At 44.9% G+C, this 21,990-nt stretch overlaps 1 protein-coding gene across 4 annotated transcripts in view; it reads right to left on the bottom strand.

Moving 5' to 3' along the window:
• Window positions 1-21,990, bottom strand: part of MYT1 (myelin transcription factor 1) — a 170,926-nt gene that overhangs the window by 22,019 nt on the left and 126,917 nt on the right. For 3 of the 4 annotated variants that reach the window (XM_081011053.1, XM_081011054.1, XM_081011056.1), the window contains exons 15-18: window positions 21,293-21,355; window positions 21,037-21,105; window positions 15,230-15,292; window positions 8,645-8,728 (exon numbers count right to left, since the gene is read on the bottom strand). In XM_081011053.1, coding sequence (XP_080867179.1) covers window positions 8,645-8,728; window positions 15,230-15,292; window positions 21,037-21,105; window positions 21,293-21,355 — 279 coding nt within the window. The remainder of the gene's footprint in view (window positions 1-8,644; window positions 8,729-15,229; window positions 15,293-21,036; window positions 21,106-21,292; window positions 21,356-21,990) is intronic. The other variant, XM_081011055.1, reaches the window with a different exon arrangement.

The raw sequence follows: 21,990 nt of genomic DNA, 5'->3' as shown, positions 1-21,990 counted from the left end.
GAACCATAAGCACCATATATGGTATTTAAGGTGCACCCTCTCTCCCAAAGGTTCTTAGGAACTGTAGCTCACCCCTCAGAGAACTACAGTTCCAAGCCCTTTTAAAAATCAGCTCCCAGGATTCAAATTGGGGAGATGCTTTCAATGCCTGGTGTGTACGCAGATTAAAAGGTTCTGAATCACAGAAAGAAGGGGACTCATTCACTCTGCACAGCTATTCAAAACTGTGTAGGCTGCATGGAAACCAACTCCTAGGGGCTGATGGGGGTTCGGTCCTCCAACAAAATATTCGTGTGTGTTTGGGTGAGAGGGGAGATTGCCCCATTCAGTGGAAAGCCTGAACAGAGCCCATGCATGCTCTTCCATGTAAAAAACCCAAACAAAACAGCAGCAGCAGGGGATCCCCTATCATATGCCCGGTTACTGTGCAATTACAATTGTATTTACAAATTAGAAATGTATTTGAACTTGAAAATGGAAAGCAAAAAGCTGGTGGTCAACAAAAGAGCCTTAAAGAATCTCTCAAGGCTAATCTAAAAAAATGTAGAATAAACACCAACAACTGGGAAACACTGGCCTGCGAGCGCTGCAATTGGAGAACAGCCTTTACCAAAGGTGCCATGGGTTTTGAAGAGGCTCGAACTCAGGACAAAAGGGAAAAAATGTGCTAAGAGGAAGGCACGCTTGGCAAACCCTCACCATGATCAACTCCCACCCGGAAACCTATGTATCCACTGTAGAAGGATGTGCGGATCCAGAACTGGCCTTCAGAGTCACTTACGGATTCACTGTTAAAACAGTGTTTATGGACGACAATCTTACTTGGTTATGAGTGATCACCAAGGAAGACAATTGTATGTTTGTAAGGCTATGATCAGGAATGTGGGTGGTGCTGTGGGTTAAACCACAGAGCCTAGGACTTGCTGATCAGAAGGTCAGCGATTCGAATCCCCGTGACAGGGTGAGCTCCCATTGCTCGGTCCCTGCTCCTGCCAACCTAGCAGTTCGAAAGAACGTCAAAGTGCAAGTAAATAAATAGGTACTGCACTGGCGGGAAGGTAAACGGCGTTTCCGTGTGCTGTTCTGGTTCTCCAGAAGCGGCTTAGTCATGCTGGCCACATGACCCAGAAGCTGTACGCCGGCTCCCTCGGCCAATAAAGCGAGATGAGTGCCACAACCCCAGACTCAGCCACGACTGGACCTAATGGTCAGGGGTCCCTTTACCTTTACCTTTAAGACTATGTTCAGACCTTGCGCAGAATGCAATCTTCCTGGCCCAGGAGATTCCTCAATTCTCAACCCCATTCACTGAATTTCACCCTTACTTCTTTGTACCCTGATCTATCCAATTTATCCAGATTCTCTTTGGGTTCTCCCCCATGGGTTCTCTCCCTGGCGCATTGAGTTCTGCCCTGGCTCCACTGAACATCCCACCCATTTTTTCTGAAATTGGAAGTTGGCGACCCCGCTTATGTGGGGTCCTTGCCATTAAGGTCTCTGCGACTGGTTGCGTTTGTTTAAATATACATGTCAATTACAGTCACACACACAAGTTTGCGACTACTCAAGGCTTTCAAAGAAGGAGTCGATGTGGAACAGCACAACCGCCCCTTTATGCAAGGCAGCAATTAGGAACGTCAACCACGACTGTCAAAACAAGAGTGCTTGCCTGCTCTTGAAACTCGTGTTCTGTGTTTCATTGTTATCATCATTATTTTTATTTTATTCCATAAAAACAACAACAGAGGAGTTGACAGTCGAGGGGCCGCACCACTGTTATTTCATACCCGCTCTGAGATAATTTGAAAAACGCTGATCCTGTTTTTAATCATCTGCAAATGCGGCACAATTCACTTATTATATCGTTGCCAGCAGGATGCTCACTAAATTCATAACTGCGTCGCTGTTTATATGATCGCAAGCAAATTACTGAAACCTCAGGAGAAAAAGAGGGAGGCCGAGGGAGGATAGAAAGGGGAAGGGAGCGATTAGCATGCAGCGTTTACGGCCCAGCCGTTACATATTTTACACTGTTAATTTAACTTTCATTACACTTTTATTGTAAAAAATAAACCAGAGTCTTATTGTGGCAAACAGCTGGCTTGGGATGTGTGGCGTGTGTATGTTTTAAAAATTTATTATTGCTGTTTAATTGAAGTTGCGGTAATGGCCGGTCAATTGAATAGTCGCTCTCCTGAATTGTCTTTTCCTTTTTTATTTTAAAGAGGGAAGGGAGAAGGTCGAGATGATTTGTGGAAGGCTGTTGCAATTGATGAGCTGCGTGTTGCTGCGTGGCCAGGCCAGAAAGCACGCCCTCCGATGTAAATGGCGTGAGGAAAGAGCAACAAGGCACCAGGGACTATATTAGTCTCTTCTTCTCGGTGGCGGCGTGCGAATCTCGGACCGCAGCCAAGCAGATTTCTGGCACGCAGATGGAGCGCTGGAATTACAGCGGAGCCTCTTTATCGCAAACCTGCAGGGACCTCCACGAGAGCGTACCTTGTTAGAGAAGACAAAATGCTACTTTCCAAAGGACTAGAGGAGTTTGGAAAGGGAGGGGAAAGCTTGCCTTCCTGCAGTTTTCTCCATCCGTCCATTTCATATAGCCTCTGATCTCTTCCATGAGGAATACAGGGTACTGTCTTGTACTGAAGCGCACCATTGGTCCATCAAGTTCAGTAATGTCTACACTGGCCGACAGCAGCAACAGCTCTCCAGGGTTTCAGACAGGGTCTGCCCCAGCCTTTGCTGGAGATCAATCACTCCTCCTCTGCCCTCCACAAAACACTACACTGTGATTTGTATGGATTTGTTCATAGTGTAATATATTCAGCACTTTTCTTCTGGGGGTACGCAGGGGTACGCGTACCCCTAAACATTTTGTGAATCTTTGTACTTTTGTCAATTTACTGTATTTATTTTTTCCTGATTTGTACTACAAAAATGGCAGTTTCCTTGAGTCAAAATGAGAGTACCCCTAAACATTTTTAAGAAAAAATGTACTGAATATATTTATGTTTGTTTTTAAATGTATTGTAAGCCGTTGTTGTTGTTATTTATTGAATTTATATGCCGCCCTATACCCGGCGGTCTGATTTATTCACAGAATAAAATCAAGATATAAAACCACAAAATACCTATTAAAAACAAAAACAGCTCAATACCCCCCCCCCAAAAAACCCCCACATTTAAAATTGGATCAACCAAAGACCTGGTTAAAAAGGAACATTATTATTATTATTATTATTATTATTATTATTATTATTATTTACCTGTCCTTCCCCCTATGGTCCCAGGGTGGGATGCAACACTTAAAACAGAATGTCAAAAAACAACTTACACTCTACACTCGCAAAAATAGGGATGGTCCTAAAAATAGACACATCCCAGGTGTCAAAACACTGAGGACTTATCTACACTTCACTTTTCCTCTACGCTTTCCAGGCACGGTCTGTTCTTTAAAGCTCTGTGTCTCAGCACCGTTTTTTATGGTTTTTGTTTTTGTTTTGTTTTTTGCTATGGAGTTTTCCCAGCAAAAACACTCTCTATAAAGCTGAATCAGAGTGAACGGCAATCTGCGGTGCAAAAAAAACAAAGGGGGGGGGGATTTGAACCCTGGTGTCCGAGGTCTTAGTGTCCGAGGCCCTATCCACTACAATAATGATTATCGTCTTCCAAAGCAGCTACTCTATTCCGAACTTAAAAATGGAAAGTGTAATGCAGGTGGTCAACAAAACAGGTTTAAAGACTCTCTCAAGGCAAATAAAAAAAAAAGTAGTATAAACACTGACAACTGGGAAAAACTGGCCTGCGAGCACTCCAATTGGAGAACAGCCTTTACCAAAGGTGTCATGGGCATTGAAGACGCTGGAACTCAGGACGCAAGGGAGAAACATGCTAGGAGGAAGGCACACGTGGCAAATCCACACCGTAATCAACTCCCACCTGGAAACAAAAGTCCCCACTGTGGAAGGATGTGTGAATCCAGAATTGGCCTCCACAGTCACTTAAGGACTCACTGTTTATGGAAGACAATCTTACTTGGCTATGAGGGATCACCAAAGAAGAAAAAGAAGACAATTGTATGTTTGTAAGGCTATGTTCAGGATGTGGGTGGCACTGTGGGTTAAACCACAGAGCCTAGGACTTGCCGATCAGAAGGTCAGCGGTTCGAATCCCCACGACAGGGTGAGCTCCTGTTGCTCGATCCCTGCTCCTGCCAACCTAGCAGTTCGAAAGCACATCAAAGTGCAAGTAGATAAATAGGTACCGCTCCAGCGGGCAGGTAAACGGCGTTTCTGTGTGCTGCTCTGGTTCGCCAGAAGTGGCTTAGTCATGCTGGCCACATGACCTGGAAGCTGTACGCTGGCTTCCTCGGCCAATAAAGCGAGATGAGAGCTGCACCCCTAAAGTCGGCCACGACTGGACCTAATGGTTAGGGGTCCCTTTACCTTTACCTTTTAAGGCTATGTTCAGACCTTGTGCTGAATGCAATCTTCCTGGCCCAGGAGATTCCTCGATTCTCAATCCCATCCACTGAATTTCACCCTTACTTCTTTGTACCCTGAGCCATCCAATTTATCCAGATTCTCTTTGGGTTCTCCCCCACGGGTTCTCTCCCTGGCGCATCGAGTTCTGCCCTGGCTCCACTGAACATCCCACCTGTTTTTCTGAAATCAGAAGTTGGCGACCCCGCTTACGTGGGGTCCTTGCCATTAAGGTTTCTGCAACTCTTTGTATTTGTTTAAATATAGTTAAAACTGTGTTTATGGAAGACAATCTTACTCAGCTATGAGTGATTGTGAAAGAAAGAAAGAAAGAAAGAAAGAAAGAAAGAAAGAAAGAAAGAAAGAAGACTACAAAACACTGGTTCTACCAAGTTTCTCACGACTCTGCTTCGACAATCCTTGACCTGCCAGATTCTCTTTTGACCCATCTTGGGGAGATCCACCCCCCCCCCCAATCTAAAGCTAGCAGCAACCTAAGTAACATGTGGACACATTTATGGGCTGCATCGATTGCTCTGCAATACTCCTGAAAGGAATGCAAAGGAAGTCATTGCAGAGGAAGGAGATACAGAGCCCCACTAGTTGCAGTAATGGGCTATAAACTGCACAGCACAGCACTTATCTTTGGCAGTGCGATCCATTTTCATTCTTGTTTCTCTCTGTGTGTCATTGGACAGCAAAACGACACTATGGATTATGCATGGTTCTACCTCCCCAAGCAATTTTAGAACATTAAAGTCAAAAGCAAAGTAGCTTTGCTGCTGCTGCTTTTCCAGTAGTTTTTTAAAACTGGGCTCGCTCAATTTTTAATAAACTCTGCTTACTCCTGCTAATTGCGACACGGCTCATTTAATGCAAATGGTGCGCTATCCTGGGGATAGAAGTCGGAGCAGATGGCTCCGAAACGTCATCTGGTTCTTACAAAGACCTTTGGATCACTTACAGCATCAGTGTTTACCATGGTCTCCTAAGTGTGAAGAATTTGAAGCTGTTTCTTCTGTTGAGACAGTGACCCTGGAATATCCCAGGGCGGTGGAAAAGCAAGGTGAGACCAAGGAGTGTGTAGGGAATTGTGGAACCAGAGGGGGAAGAACATACATCATCAGGAGAGGCAGCACAGCCAAATGTCCTAGCTCATCACTGGCTTATTCCCCTTCAGTGCTCTGAAAAACCACCACATTCTGGGGTGCAGATGGCCAATTTGCTGACATACGATGCTACTGTGGACAACAGAAGATGTGTCTGTGTTGGGGACTGTGCTGAGGAGGGCTACACTGAGGAGGAATGGTGGGAGCCTCCCCCTCCCCCTGATCAAGATCCTGAATCTTCCCAGGAGCAGGACAGTATAGATTTGGAACAGTGGCTTGCAGAGGGGCACAGTTCAGAAGGCAGAAGCTGGGAAATACTGGATGGAGAAGAAGCACTGGGAGAGAGAGGGAGGCTGAAACCCTACCTGCCCACAGACTGTCTCGCCAGAGTGGTGCATGCTCTAGTTATCTCCCGCTTTGACTACTGTGACGTTAACATATGAAAGTGCTAGAGGTGAAATAGTTAAACAAGTTACACAATCAGGACCCTGGGGGTGGAGTCAGAGGGACTATAAAACCAGCTCTGGGAGGGGCGAAAGGGGAGTTCATTGGGAGTTGGGTGGTTGGTTGGAGTGGGAGTGAATTGGGATAGAGTCTGTGGGTAGGTTGAGTTAGCGTAGCGCAATAAGTTGAGTCAGGAACAGTTAGGAGCTAGGAAGACGAGTAAATATCTGAGAGGTGGTTTAGTGAGTGAGAGCAGGTAGCGGAAGTTATAGGTCTGGATAGGCACCCCATGATTGTAATTGACCGATACCGTTTATGAAACCACACGCTTGTTAAACTGCAATAAATAAACAGAAGTTTATGTTCCAATTTAAACCTGACTGGACTCAGTATTGTACCAGGTAGGGCCTGGGCAGTGGCAGTGAGAAATAAAGTGGTGGCACAGGGATCAATAGACAGTAAAAGAATCAGGGACCCTGTGTGATCGCCACAACTACTGCAACGTGCTCACGTGGGACTACCTTTGAAGGTGACCCGAAAACTACAACTAATCCAGAATGCGGCAGCTAGACTGGTGACTGGGAGCGGCTGCCAAGACCATATAACACCGGTCTTGAAAGACCCACATTGGCTCCCAGTACGTTTCCAAGCACGGTAGTTATGAGATCAGGTTACAAGACGTGGTAGTGACGTGGGTGACTAGGGAGGAAGTGGTTGGAACCCTTAATTGGGAGCACCTTCATTCCTAGGAAATGGATTCTTCATTCTCTCGCTGTGATCATTAAAGTTTCTAACTGGTAAGAAGACTCCTTTCCCTTTGTTTTGCTTATCTACTGCCAAAGGGGGGATGGGGACAAAGCTGATTTCCTGAAGCCTGAGAGTCTGGCTATGGGGCATAGGGTAATGCAAGTCTCTTCAGCTCTGCAGGACTGCTTATTTCCTGTCTTGGGCTGTGTACACACAATATTTTTAAAGCACATGATTCCCCTCAAATAACTGGGCACATTTTATCCCTTTACAGTTTACACTCCCCCCCCTAGAGTTACAACTCCCAGCCACCTTTAACAAAATACAACACCCAGAATTATTTAAGGTAAACAATGTGGTTCAAATCTGCTTTAAAGTTAGTGTGTACACAGCCTTAGCAGATGAGTGGAAAACTCATACCAAGATGTGGGGGCTGCATTAGTGATGCAGCAAATTTCAGAACAGGGGGATTCGAAATAGGAACCCCCTCCCCCCAGTTTATCAATCCCCAATTGAAATGAGCAAAAGCGTCCATTCATTGCTAGAAGGGAAGGTTATCCTGTTCTCTCTTGTTTTATTTTGCAGCAAATGGTACACAGAAAGGAAGGAGCCCACACCACACTGCAGCTTGTATGATAACAGTAGCCCTTTCAAGAATTTTACGTCCCAGAGTTTTTTCTTATTGTGAGTTCCGCTGATTAATCAGGAATGGAAAGGATGATTAAAGCTTTTCAAATTAAGCACACTAATGATTGATAATGAGTTGATGAAAGGCGGTATCATGCAGATTACTCAACCATTCTCACCCATCAGATTAGTGAGAGCTAAGCTAAGGATGCCAAAATCCGAGAACTCTCCAACCAGCAACATAGAGGCTTTCCTGGCATTGAAAAACAACAACAACAAAAAACCTGTAAAAGGTAAAGGACCCCTTACTGTTAGGTCCAGTTGCAAACGACTCTGGGGTTGTGGCGCTCATCTCGCTTTATTGGCCGAGGGAGCTGACGTTTGTCCGCAGACAGTTTTTCTGGGTCATGTGGCCAGCATGACTAAGCCACTCCTGGTGAAACCAGAGGAGCGCACGGAAATGCTGTTTACCTTCCCACTGGAGTGGTACCTATTTATCTACTTGCACTTTGACGTGCTTTTGAACTGCTAGGTTGGCAGGAGCAGGAACCGAACAACAGGAGCTCACCCCATCACAGGGATTCGAACCGCCAACCTTCTGATCGGCAAGCCCAAGGCTCAGTGGTTTACGCCACAGCACCACCAGTTTTACACCAAAGTGTCATTAGGTACAACAGGTAATCCTACTGAACTGCTAACAGTTAAGTGCATGCTCAACGCAGTGGAACAATATCACTTTAGTTTGAGAACAAGAAGCCAGGAAATCATTCCACTTAATCAATCAACTCAACCAGCTGATTCCTGCATTGCAGGGGCTTGGACTAAATGACCCTTGAGGTCCCTTCTAACTCTTCAATTCTATTATTAAATGATGTCCGGTCCTTTTGGAAGACATCTGAAGGCAGCCCTGTATATGAAAGTTTTAAATGTTTGATGTTTTACTGTGTTCTTGTATCTGTTGGGAGCTACCCAGAGTGGCTGGGGCAACCCAGTCAGGTGGGTGTGGGGTAAATATAACTAAAATATCATCATCATCAAAGTTCAAGGATGCAATTCAGCCACTGAGGATGCTCAGTCCTTGTTTGGGGTGGGCCTGGGGAAAATTACAAGAACTAGAAAGGACCACATTTGGACACCAGACTTGGGGAACTGCTAGGATCTTGCATGTTGAAAGGAAACGATGTACATCTTCATGTCCACATTTTGCCTGGGAATTGTCTTCTCACTTACTTCATCAGCTCTGGATCCTCTTTGTCATCCTTGGTGGGGGTGATCTTGATCCCACTTTTCTTGGCACGAGGGCAGCCCGACAGACTACATTTTTTAAAAAGAAGAAGAAGAAAAGAGAAGGCACCTTACTTGCAGCCTGGCAGTGTTTTTCCTGCTCCCAGAACTCAAGTCACTTCCAACGCCCTCCAACCATTAATTTATCATTCCTTCCCCCTTTCTCAAGGACTCAGGGTTGGAAGAGGCTATATTCCCCTGTCTCAAATGCACACAATCTGAATTAGATAAAGTATGCAGGGGTAGAATAAAACTGAGGAGGGCAGAGATCGAGAGAGAACATATTTCGTATCAGCTATCCTGTTCAACTCATTTTCTGGGCTTCACCCAAGGAATTGACCCGGTCTGTCCAAACCCACGCAAGGACAGCCAAGTGTGACTTATAGCACAGCACTCAATGCACCAAAGGCCCAAGCTGACAATATTAGAAACGCACCGTCTTTCTGTGCAACCCTTCCTTTTTATCTCCACCGTGAATCAGATACGTGCATTGCTGACATCATTTTAAACTCTTTCCGTTTGCCTCTTATATTCAAGTGAACCCTTTCTTCTCTGCATAGTGCCACTGTATTCTGCTCTGGTTAGACCTCACCTGGAGTACTGTGTCCAGTTCTGGGCACCACAGTTCAAGAAGGACACTGACAAACTGGAACGTGTCCAGAGGAGGGCAACCAAAATGGTCAAAGGCCTGGAAACGATGCCTTATGAGGAACGGCTAAGGGAGCTGGGCATGTTTAGCCTGGAGAAGAGGAGGTTAAGGGGTGATATGATAGCCATGTTCAAATATATAAAAGGATGTCACATAGAGGAGGGAGAAAGGTTGTTTTCTGCTGCTCCAGAGAAGCGGACATGGAGCAATGGATCCAAACTACAAGAAAGAAGATTCCACCTAAACATTAGGAAGAACTTCCTGACAGTAAGAGCTGTTTGACAGTGGAATTTGCTGCCAAGAAGTGTGGTGGAGTCTCCTTCTTTGGAGGTCTTTAAGCAGAGGCTTGACAACCATATGTCAGGAGTGCTCTGATGGTGTTTCCTGCTTGGCCGGGTGGTTGGACTCGATGGCCCTTGTGGTCTCTTCCAACTCTATGATTCTATGATTCTCAGTACGGCTAGGATCTGCCATGTCCTTTGCACTCTAATTCTGGACCTTACCTTTCAGCTGGACTATTGTGACTTTCATAGACTTTCTATCTTATTTCATAGACTTTCTATCTTATTTAAATCCCCTCCTTGTACAGTGGACACTTGGGTTGCAAACGTGATCCGTGCGGGAGGCACATTCGCAACCCACAGTGCTTTGTCTGCACACGCGTGGGTCACGATTCGGCGCTTCTGTGCATACGCAAAGCACGATTTAGTGCCTCTGTGCATGTGTGAGCGCCAAAACCAGGAAGTAACCTGTTCCGGTACTTCCGGGTTCGGCGCGGTGCGCAACCCGAAAACGCACAACCTGAAGCATCTGTAACCCGAGGTATGACTGTATTTTACTCCCCTGGCACTGTTGTAATGTGCAAAAACAGCCACCGATGAGTTTCCTTGCATTGCATGCTTCTGATTTGTCCCTCCTGAGCTCCCGCTTCTGATGCTGCTCGCTCGGCCTGGGGGCATAGTGCTTAAGTTAGCTGAGGCCATGCAGAATAAAGCCCTTTCCTGTTGTTTAAAAAGACTTGCACCTTTTCTTGTGAATGAGCTATGCACTGCTGTCTTAGGCATGGTGCATCATACGGACTCCCCCTCCTTCTTTCCCATGGACTTGTAGAAACCGAGCTGCAGGCTTGTGCTAAGAGCCACACCAGGAACTGCAGAGAACTCTGATGTTACCAAACCAGCGTGGAGAGCCTGTGACAAGTCTTTTCTGCAGAGAGCACATACAGTGGTACCTTGGTTCTCAAACACGTTGGTACTCAAATGCCTTGGTTCTCAAATTCCAAAAACCCGGAAGTAAGTGTTCTGGTTTCAGAATGTTTTTCGGAAGCCGAACGTCCGATGCAGTTGTCATGTATTGTTTCTGGGGCACCTGCACCAATCAGAAGCTGCGCCTTGGTTTTCGAACATTTCAGAAGTCAAACAGACTTCCGGAACTGATTAAGTTTGGCGCTTTTGTTTTTGCTATTTATTTTGCGTTTTTGTTTTTGAGGCTTTTTCGGTTAATTTGTTTTTGTGACTGTGTGGAGCTACTGATTGATTGATTGATTGATTGATCGTGTGGCTGTGGAAATGGATAAAAGCCCCCCCCCCATCCAAACAATGACTAGCATCAGTGCAGGCGAGAACAAAAAACTGATTTTTATTTTTATCATCTGCAATACTGTCTTATTTATTTTATAGTACAGTACATTGATTATTGCTTTCATTTCATGGATCCATGGTCTCGTTAGATAGTAAAATTCATGTTAAATTGCTGTTTTAGGGGTTGTTTTTAAAAGTCTGGAACGGATTAATCCGTTTTGCATTAGTTTCTATGGGAAAGGGCGCCTTGGTTTTGGAACACTTTGGGTTTTGGAACGGACTTCTGGAATGGATTAAGTTTGAGTACCAAGGTACCACTGTATTCAATTCTCTGCATCTCGGTGATCATGCAACTTTCCCACCTCCATTTAATGCCCCCACACTGCAACCCTGTTGCATGCATCAAAGTAGCATTCCTCATTTCAATTCCCGTTTCATTTCAATTCCCTTTCTCCTTACACAAGCTCCTCTTCTGCTGGGGCCAATGGAAAACCTCTGCATTTCTCAGTCTTGCCCCTATTTCTCTTTTGCCAACACACACACCCCTACCCCAGATTTCCTGCATAAGAATACTTGTGCATTCAGAGTGCTTTGTGTAACCTTATTTAGTTTTCCAAAATATTTTAAAGCCACTTTTACCCCTGTTTTACCCTTCACCGCTGCAGAACATCGACTTTCTGCAAAACTCCTTCCCTTCAACCGAGCATCCCATTTTCCAGCTGCAAAAAGGAACAATTTCCCCCCTTTGATTCTCCTGCCTGGGTGCTTTGATCATTCTGTTTCTGCACCTCACAAAGGGACAAAGTGGTGGTGAAAATTAAGAAGGGAAAAGCGGGGGGGGGGGGGAGGAAGCCATTTGCTTTGAGGGGGAGAGACTTTGCAATTAATAGTGCCTAGATAAGAAGATATTTGCTAGCAGACGGCGGCTGTTAATGGAACTGTTCAGTTGGGAGGCTGTGAGGTGCCCATTAATGTTTGAAAAAAAAAAGATAATAGAAGTCATAAATAGGTGGTGTTATTAACTGGAAATTTTGTGTCAGCTAAAATCTGACCCTTTTGTCTTTTATTTTGCTGGAGAGAGAAAGAGCTTCTAATCCGATTCGGGGAAATATATATGATTCAAGAGATGAAAGGAGGGCTCACTTCTTGCCAACTTTTCACAAGCACACTGCAGTTTGCCCACTGAGCCACGAGCAAGAAAGACACCTGTGAAACTGGAATGAAATTGTCGCCCTACTTGGGTGTTCACATGAGAACAATCATGCATTAGAGAGGGCAGGGCTGGATTTAGGTTTGATGAGGCCCTCAGCTACTGAAGGTAACGGGGCCCTTTCTATGTCCAGCTGTCCTTTGTCAACAACAAATTGTCACTTTTTGTGTGTGTTAAATATATGCTATCTGGTTATTTATGGACCTAGTAGGTATCTAAAGCCATTTGCACATGTTGCCGTGCAACCAGTCCATGCAGAATGTAGGCACCCTAGATATAGAAAGAGCAAACCAGTGATATTTTAGGGAGCAGGCTAGCAGGTGGGACCCATGACTTACATCATAGGAGTCTACACAATACAAAACACGGTTGCTGCATGTAGGTTTTATTTTATTTGTTTTTTAGGACCCATGTACCTACGGGACCGCCTCTCCTGATATGCCCCGTGGAAGACCTTAAGGTCCACAAATGACAACACCTTGGAGGTCCCAGGTCGCAAGGTGGTTAGATTGGTCTCAACTAGGATCAGGGCCTTTTCAGTAGTGGCCCCGACTTGGTGGAACGCTCTGTCACAAGAGACTAGGGCCCTGCGAGGCTTGACATCTTTCCGCAGGGCCTGCAAGACAGAGCTGTTCCGCCTGGCCTTTGGTTTGGACTCAGTCTGACCCTTAAGTTTCCCTCCTCTTATGGTTTTAATCTATGGGCTACTATTAAAATGAGGCTGCATCTTAAATTATATTTTAACCTGTATTTTAAATTGGTTTATTTTTTATTTATTTTATTGTAATTTTACTGGTGTTAGCCACCCTGAGCCCCGCTCTGGCCAGGGAGGGTGGGGTATAAATAAAAATTTATTATTGTTTATTATTACTATTATCTTATATTTTAGAAATGTACAGTACATCCAGTTTTTTCCCCTTTAAATTTTTTTGGGGCCCACAAGAGAGCGGGGCCCTAAGCTATAGCTTGTTTAGCTTATACGTAAATCTGGCACCGATTAGAGGGCAGGGGGCACTATCCAGCCAGCAACTGGGAGCTAGAATGGTGCTGGCTGAGGTGAGCCCTTACTCCACCAGTTACAGAAAAAGCTGGGCTTTCGTATCTCCCACCTCCAAATCGGGAAGCAGCACTTTAAAGCAGAAGGGCACAGCAAATGAAAACAGAAGTTCATAAGAAAATGAGAACATCTTGGCTGGAGGGTGGGTGGGTTATCATCCCCGAAGTATTTATTGCGCCATGTTGCAACTTTTCTCTTCATTGCACCGCGCACCAACTCCACCTCATCTGCAATCCATATTCTCTCCTCAACATGTTTCCCTTTCTCTGCTTTTCCCTTCATTGATCACGGAAGGAATTTGCCTTTAATAGGCCATTTGCTTTCTACAATCTCCCTTCCCCAAGCCAAGTGAAATGCAAGAGAACTTCAGGGAGGTGGTTTATTATTAGGATAATTTATTGCGATGGAAGCAAACCCTATCTGCACGATAAGTATTTTTAATTTTCCGTCTCCTTCCTCTGCCCCACGAATCTCCTGGCCTTCAAAAGTGGCATTAGCCCTTCACTAAACTTCTTAGGATTTTTCTGGGCCCTGCCCTCCTAGATCCACCATTCCTTTCTCAAGCTCTCTGTCAAAACCCAATAGTCATCTGAGACCATCTTTCCCCATATATCCTCTGTCTTTCAATGTCTTCCTCCCCATTCTCCTGAGAGGCTGTTTCTGGTTTCACTTGCCCTCCCATCACAGAGATGTGCTAAAAAAAAAGAAATAAGAATTTGCATCACAGAAGAGGGCACCAGTTTGTGTATGGCAGTTTATATGTATTGCCTCTAACTTAGGACTCAGCTATACAGCTGCAAATAAAATGTTTTCAATGTGTTGTAAAGTGCAATATACAAAAGTGACACTAGAGGGCGAGGGTGAGCTATGCCAAATTCAATGCATTTTTCAAAACTTTTTTTTTTTTTAAAAAAAGCATTTTCACAGCGGTTTTTTATATGTGTGTAGATTCCACCTTAGAAATGATTGCTGCAAATAATCCTCAACTGCCACCTCAACTGCGGATGGGCAATTTTAAGGCCTCTCCTGAGTGTCTTTAAAGCAGACTTGGCCTGAACAGAGGACATTTTCAAGTAGAGAATTGTCCTTTTCAAACTCTTCAAAACAGAGGGCTGTCCTCTGTAAAGTAGGGCATATAGCCACCCCAGATATGCTGTTTCGGGGGGGGGGGGGAATGGCTACAGGGGCTGGCAAGCCAGAAACCTTTGCAATGGGGCGGGTTGTGATCAACACAGGGTGCAGCGAGTCAGAGTTCAATACATGTTTGCTGGCTGAGGTAAAATATAAATCTCACATGCTCCATCCCTTTAAAAGCTGGTTATTTCGTGAGGGGTGGCTGCTGACTGCTCACTTGGCCTCATGGTTGCCCGATAGTACATTTCGAATCCTTTTCCAGGACCTCAAAAGTCTCAGTTGTTGCTGACAAGTCACATACGAGGGGAGGGAAATTGTACTCAAAGCTGCCACCCTTTTATCACACAGCAGCACAGAAGCATTCCACCTCACGGAAGTGCCTCAAAGGACGGTGGTGGCCATGCTTTGTGGCAATTTCTCATCCTCGCATAAAACAGCAACAAAGCCAGATGTGTCAGCCATCGCTCACGAATGACCTAGGCTTTAAAGCAGAGCTTTCTGAACTTTTCACGTTGGCACGCACTTTTTAGACCTGCGTCATTTCACAACACAGTACAGGGGTACCTCGGGTTAAGTACTTAATTCGTTCCGGAGGTCAGTTCTTAACCTGAAACTGTTCTTAACCTGAAGCACCACTTTAGCTAATGGGGCCTCCTGCTGCCGCCATGCTGCCGTAGCCCGATTTCTGTTCTTAACTTGAAGCACTATTTCTGGGTTAGCGGAGTGTGTAACCTGAAGCGTATGTAACCTGAAGCATATGTAAGCCGAGGTACCACTGTAATTCAGACCTTAAAAAACCTTGCGCCTGCCCCTCCTCAGTTTCTCCCAGGCAGCTTCCACCTTGCTTCCTCCTCAGTTTCCCCTCATCTCTCTCCACATTGCACAAAGAAGTCTGACTCACCTCCTGTGTGAGGCATAATTTCCTGTTATGTGGCCGGAGCCGTCACAGCCGGGCGTTGGGCACCTGAAGAAGGATAAGAGAAAGAGAAGCAGCTGAGGAACAAAGCTGCAAACCGATGGTGGCATTCAAGTCAATCTATTTCAAATGACACCGGCACCGGCACGACTGCTGTCCAACCCGTTTGCCTTCAGCTTCCACAGCAAAATAAGGATAAAATGATTTTGCAGACAGTTGATTTGCCATACATGTTTGGGGTCTCCCCCTCTCGCCACTGAGCTATTTGTCAGTGTTTCAGGCCTTACGTGGATTTCCAGGCAGTATCAAAGAAGAGAATGCAAAAATAACAGAAGTAGATGCACAATCCTATTCAATGCTCATTGGCTATGGCTATAGGATGGGTATGGGAAGCCTGGTGAAAACGAGAGGATTAAGACTTGCGCTGGAACGAAAAATGCAACCATTTCCCTACGCTCATCTTTACCGAATTCAAATTTCAACGTAAGCAAACAGTCTTTATTCAATTGTACAGAATACTGGTCTAGGGAGCAAAGCTCTCCTCCAACGGAAACTGCCAGTACAGCGTGAAATTCATTGTTCTTATCAGTAAGAAAATGTTTTCGAATACGAAGCAGAAATTTCTGGTGCTTTGTTCACCTGTCTTCCTCTTTAGTGCTGCAATGGGCAGAAGGCGGGCAGACAACTCTGACCTGATGCCCTGCAGAGCTCAAGTTCTGAGAAGCAAACCTTGAATTTGGTTTCATTTCTAAGCTTGGTTGCTTAAGAGAAACACGATGCATTCTCCCATTTCCACCTCGTTGCTTCTTCACTGTCACTGATGTATAGAAGTGTAAGCTTTGCCACTGATAAAGGTAAAGGTACCCCTGCCCGTACGGGCCAGTCGAGTCCGACTCTAGGGTTGCGCGCTCATCTCGCTCAAGAGGCCGGGAGCCAGCGCTGTCCGGAGACACTTCCGGGTCACGTGGCCAGCGTGACTAAGCGGCATCTGGCGAGCCAGCACCAGCGCCGCACACGGAAACGCCGTTTACCTTCCTGCTATGGAGCGGTACCTATTTATCTACTTGCACTTAGGGGTACTTTCGAACTGCTAGGTGGGCAGGAGCTGGGACCGAATGACGGGAGCTCACCCCGCTGCGGGGATTCGAACCGCCGACCTTGCAATCAGCAAGTCCTAGGCACTGAGGTTTTACCCACAGCGCCACCCGTGTCCCGACTTGCCACTCATACCTCTTAGCATTTGCTACTCTGTCTCTGCATATCATGGGCACCTATGCTTCATCTCACAAGGGGATGGTGCGTTTTTGCTTCCCGCCTTTGAATGTTGTTGTAACCCTCCAAATGTTGCTGAAGTACAACCGATTGAGGCTGTTGGGAATTGGTCTCCAACAACAACTGGAGAGCAACATGTTTGGTGCCCATTGTTGAAGGAGATGCAAATGTTGGGATTTGCTACCAAAGTAGCCACATTCTCATCTTTTCCTTTAGTAGTAATGCTTGATGTAGAAGTGTAGGAGCTTTGTCACTGAATTTTAGCTAGCTATAAAAGGTCAGGGTAGCGCTGTGTGTTAAACCACAGAGCCTAGGGCTTGCCGATCAGAAGGTCGGCGGTTCGAATCCCTGCGACGGGGTGAGCTCCCGTTGCTCGGTCCCTGCTCCTGCCAACCTAGCAGTTCGAAAGCATGTCAAGGTGCAAGTAGATAAATAGGTACCGCTCCGGCAGGAAGGTAAATGGCGTTTCCGTGCGCTGCGCTGGTTCACCAGAAGCAGCTTAGTCATGCTGGCCGCATGACCTGGAAGCTGTCTGCGGACAAACGCCAGCTCCCTCTGTTTATAGAAGGAGATGAGCGCCGCAACCCCAGAGTTGTCTGCGACTGGACCTAATGGTCAGGGGTACCTTTACCTTTATGAAAGGTCAGGCCGCCTAAACTTGCCTAATCTGCAGCTGCTTTTAACTAAAAATGGAAGGGAGATCTTGGATCACCCACACCTCCTCTGTTTTGGTCTTGGCATCCTGGAGTACTGATGGATATCAGATTTCCTGCTTTGAGTCTTGAGAATGATAAGTGCACACCAGCTTTTTAGGATCTACTCTACTTGCCCTGAAAAGGGGGAGGAGCTAGAAAAGGTGCTCTATTCACACTGTGATCAGCTCCTGCCCAGAAACCAATGTCCCCATCGTGGAAGGATGTGTGGATCCAGAATTGGCCTCTACAGTCACCTACGGACTCATTGTTAAAACCGTGTTTATGGAAGACAATCTTACTCGGCTACGAGTGATTGCGAAGAAGAAGAAGTATTCTACTACCCATGCAACATATTTTGGCTTTCTCTGTGGTGGAAGTTGTGTTGATATCTCCATTTATGAGTCAGACCCAATACTGACGGAGTCCCAGACTCCACAGATCTGTTTCCCACGCCCTTTACTTTTCCTTTCTCTTCTCTAAGACTGTAATCTTTTCCGACTTTAAGTGAAAGACGCCTGACAGCATCCTCAGAACCAGGCAATGTTCCTAAGAACACACATTTGTACAGATACATGGAAACAAATGCAGCATTGATCATAAGACAAAATACTAAACCTTTTCCGGTCACGGGGTGGGGTGAGGGAGAAATTGAGTTTAATTCAGTTCACAGTTTCAGGTCTGCTCTTATTTGATCCAAACGCTTTCTCCCATTTCAGCTTTGCAATGAGAAACAACTGAGTAAGGGCACCCCGGCCTTTGACATTCGAGGTGTATGTTTTTGAAGACCCGCCCTATTCTGGTGACTGTAATTTGTTCTCTAAACCGTTTTTAATGTTGTATTTTAAATGGCTGTGACCCACCCTGGGACCTTAGGGCAACGGGCAGGTAATGAATCACAATCACCACTGTAATTTCACTCTCTTGATTCAAAGTAATACATTGGAAGGGAACACAGTGCACAGAATGCTGTTTCTGCTAGCAGAGAGCACGTACTTCTTAAAATATTTCAAGTTTGAAGAGGTGCAGCCCACACAGCGCTAAATATTTTGGGACATGTTCTAAAGAACTGTAACAAAACATTGACCATTCCAGGACTAAATGACTAAATGGCTGGATGACTAAAATCTCATCTAGCATCTTGAATGGGGAACGTGGTGGGAGATTTGAGGGTAGCAATAATTTGGGGACACAGGGATTATATTCTGCTTCATTTTGCACTAAGGCTCCCCAAGCAACTATTCACAACTCCTCTGGAGTAATTAACACCGTATTAAGACACTTGGCAGTTCCTGGAGGTTGATTTGAATCAGGGCCACACGTACCTGTGTGAAGAACATTGAATGCAAGCATATAACTTGCTTTCTCAAGGCTTGTTTTGTTGACATTTGATGACTTGCTGCCGAATGAGTGAAATGAAAGCACCGAAACTAATGTGGTTGAGGCACTGTGACTTGGAATGAAAGAATGAACTCTAATGTGCACAGAATTGTGATCTGCTTCTCTTTCCCCGTGGTGTTATTAAATATCCTGTCAAGACGTTTTGGTCCTATTATTGTATTTTTATTGATATTTGTAAACTGCTCTGGGTAGTTTTCCCTCCTTTTTGGCTGAAGAGTGGGGTATTTTAAAAATAAAATAAAAATAAAATAAAAGTGAATCATTCAATCATCTCTGAGGGGAAAAGAAGTCTACCAGGCTGGGAAGAACTTACCTTTTGGGGGAAATGAGATGGAACCAATGTATGAAATTGGGCTATGGTGAAATCAGCAGCAAGCTGCGTTTGGGCACATTCTGGGCAACAGCACACTTCAGCTGTGTCTGGCTTTTTAACCATATATTGCAGGTGATTCCAGACAGGGGCTCAATATTGCAAATGGGCGGTTCAGATATCGCAAGCAGGTTGTTGGCTTAAACCGTCCTCTGCCCCACAATACGCATCTGTCTGAAATCACCCTGGAAGCACTTTGTGTTCATATGCAAAGAAATACCGTATTTTTCGCTCTATAGGTCGCACTGTATGATAAGACGCACCTAGTTTGGGGGGGAGGAAACAAGAAGAAAAAAATTCTGAATCCCAGAAGCCAGAACAGCAAGAGGGATCTGGCTTCTGGGATAGCCTCTTGCTGTTCTGGCTTCGGGGACAGCCTTTGAAGCCTCCGCAGGGCAGTGAGGTGCCTTCACCCCGCTGCCCTGTGGAAGCTTTGCGCAGCTAACCCCAAGCTAGAACAGTGAGATGGAGCGCTGCGCAGTGCTCTGTCTCCCTGTTTTGGCTTTGGGCTTAGCCGCGCAGCCTGCATTCGCTCCATAAGACACACACACATTTCCCCTTACTTTTTAGAAGGGAAAAAGTGCGCCCTATAGAGCGAAAAATGCGGTAACTTGTTTGGGGATTATTCCAGAGGAGGACCTTCATTTCTTAAACATCCCAGTGCACTTTAGAAATAAACTATCCCTTGTTTAATTATATTTTGAGGGCTACAGTCCCCTCAAAAATAATTACTTAGGTTTCACCAAATGGCGCTTATTTCCCAACAAGAATGTATTTTTTAGTATTAGAATGGATACAATACCCCCCTCTCTCCAAACTGATTCACATAAGTACATTTTGGATCCAGCCTCCATCCATTCTTACTATTTCTCCCTTGTTTGCATAGGTTGAATGTTAATGGAGTACAAGTCTCTCAACTATTCCAGCCTAGATTCCAGTTTAGTTCACCATGGCAAACCATTCCTGATGGAATAGTACTGGTTGGTTGAACTGGATGGCTGGACATTCAGTTCAGGGTCAGCCTGACCGAAAAACATCAAAAGTCACAATGGAGAAAAAAAATTAAGCCCTCAAAGTAGTCATGTCAATTGACTTCCGCTGAGAAACAAGTGTTAAAACAACCGTTCACGTGAAGTAACCAGTCACGTTAATGTGAAAATGGAACTGACGGAAATACAACCAAATTACTGATTTTCCTCGCTTACTGGAGACCTTTACATTCACACCTTGAAAAATGCATGTGTTTTCTTCCTCTTAGATCCCCCATTAAAATTCTTCTTTTGCAAACAGAAATCCTCCTAAAAGTTAACATACCACCCAAGTGCAGTTCACCTGATTTGGCTTTGTATAAAGTATGTACGGATAGTTTGAGCGGTCGTTAATTTACTGCTGTCAACATGATGAGAAAGCCATCTTCAGATGGGGGGAACCGGTATGAACATTTTGGGCTTCACTAAGCTGTTCCTCAGGTAAAGAGGAAAGGCCCTCTGTAAATCTTGCACAAACCCCTTTCACAAATCACCCTTTTTTCTCAGCCTGTGGCAGAAAGTTAATCAACCCGTCCGGGGGTGGGATGGGGTGGGAAATATTACTGCTTTATTATCCAAGAAAATTTCTGGCAATGTTGCAATCTCCAAAAGACCATGAAGAGAGAAGTGTGAGGGGGGAAAAAGAAAGACACATCTCCAGGATAGCCAATAAAAAATATAAAAAATCTGCCTGGAGTTCAAAGGAATATATGTATCGGAAGATTCTAAGCCAATGATCTCCTAGCAGCAATTGAATATTATTCAACATGTTGTGTATCTCCCAGCTCAATATTGTTTTGTTTGCATTGGCAGTTTAAGATCATTTTTTTTTTAACTCACAGGCAGGTTTCTTATTAGCCTTTTTCTAAAGGAAAAGTGCAGAGGGAAGGGAGAAAAAGGCAGAGAGGTAGCGAAAAGGGGAGAGAGAGAGAGAGAGAGAGAGAGAGAGAGAGAGAGAGAAGAGAGAGAGAGAGAGAGAGAGAGAGAGAGAGAGAGAGAGAGAGAGATTCAAGTTTAGCGCAAACATACTTGAGGTCAGCAGAGTGGGCAGCCATGAGATTTCTGAGGCTCTTGTCAGCAAGAGGGCAACCAGAAAGGCTGAAAAAGAAGAGATAGAATATTTGGGTAAGCTAAAAAAAAAAAAAAAAGGTAGGGGAGGTAAAAGAAAAGGGGAAGAGGGAATAGAACCAAAGTATCCACACTATTTTTATATTTTTTTTAAAAAAGAGAGATCTTTAAGAGATTGTCAGAGCCTGAAAGAATAGCGTAGGTAAGGTCAACTAACCTGCGGTGAGAGGCATAATTCCCCGTGATGTGTCCGCTGCCATCACAGCCTGGGGTAGGGCAACTGAACAAAAATAATTATGGGGAAAAAAACGTGAGTGGCAAAAAAAATTAAAGAAACCAGTAAGATTCATGCATATGTAAAAAAATTTAAAAATATAAAAAGGGAGAAGAAAATCCTTCTTCTGTAGAAATCGGGGAGAAAAATTACCATAGGGATTTTTTTTAGGAGTCCAACCACGCTTCTTTCGTAAGCACCTTCGATTAGGAAATTTGGCATCTTGTCAGCAGGATTATATATATATTTTTTATATACAGCTATATAAATTGCATACACTGGCTAAGGCATTTTTGTGCGGGGCTATGTAAGTGACTGACATTTTAAGGGCAACCCCCACCACATTGCTTCCCCCCCTTTCCTTTTTATAAAATCAATATACAATGATTTTCAAGACTTAGGAAGAGAACACTTAAAGGATTGCCTGCACCCATATGCCTCTACTATACATTGAGATGTATAGTAAAGGATCTTCTCAGGTGAGGCAGGTAGCTAGCATGAAAAGGACATTCTCAGTGATGATCTCCCAGCTGTGGGATACTTTTCCAAGAAAGGTTTGCCTAGTTCCTACACAGTTGCATTTTTGGCACCAGGTAAAAAAACCCAATAAAACAATAAAACACTCAATTTTCAGCCTTAAG

Source organism: Podarcis pityusensis (genome assembly GCF_964106645.2).
Source record: "Podarcis pityusensis genome assembly, chromosome: 6".
Lineage (NCBI taxonomy): Eukaryota > Metazoa > Chordata > Lepidosauria > Squamata > Lacertidae > Podarcis > Podarcis pityusensis.
This window is presented reverse-complemented; position numbering and strand designations above follow the sequence as displayed.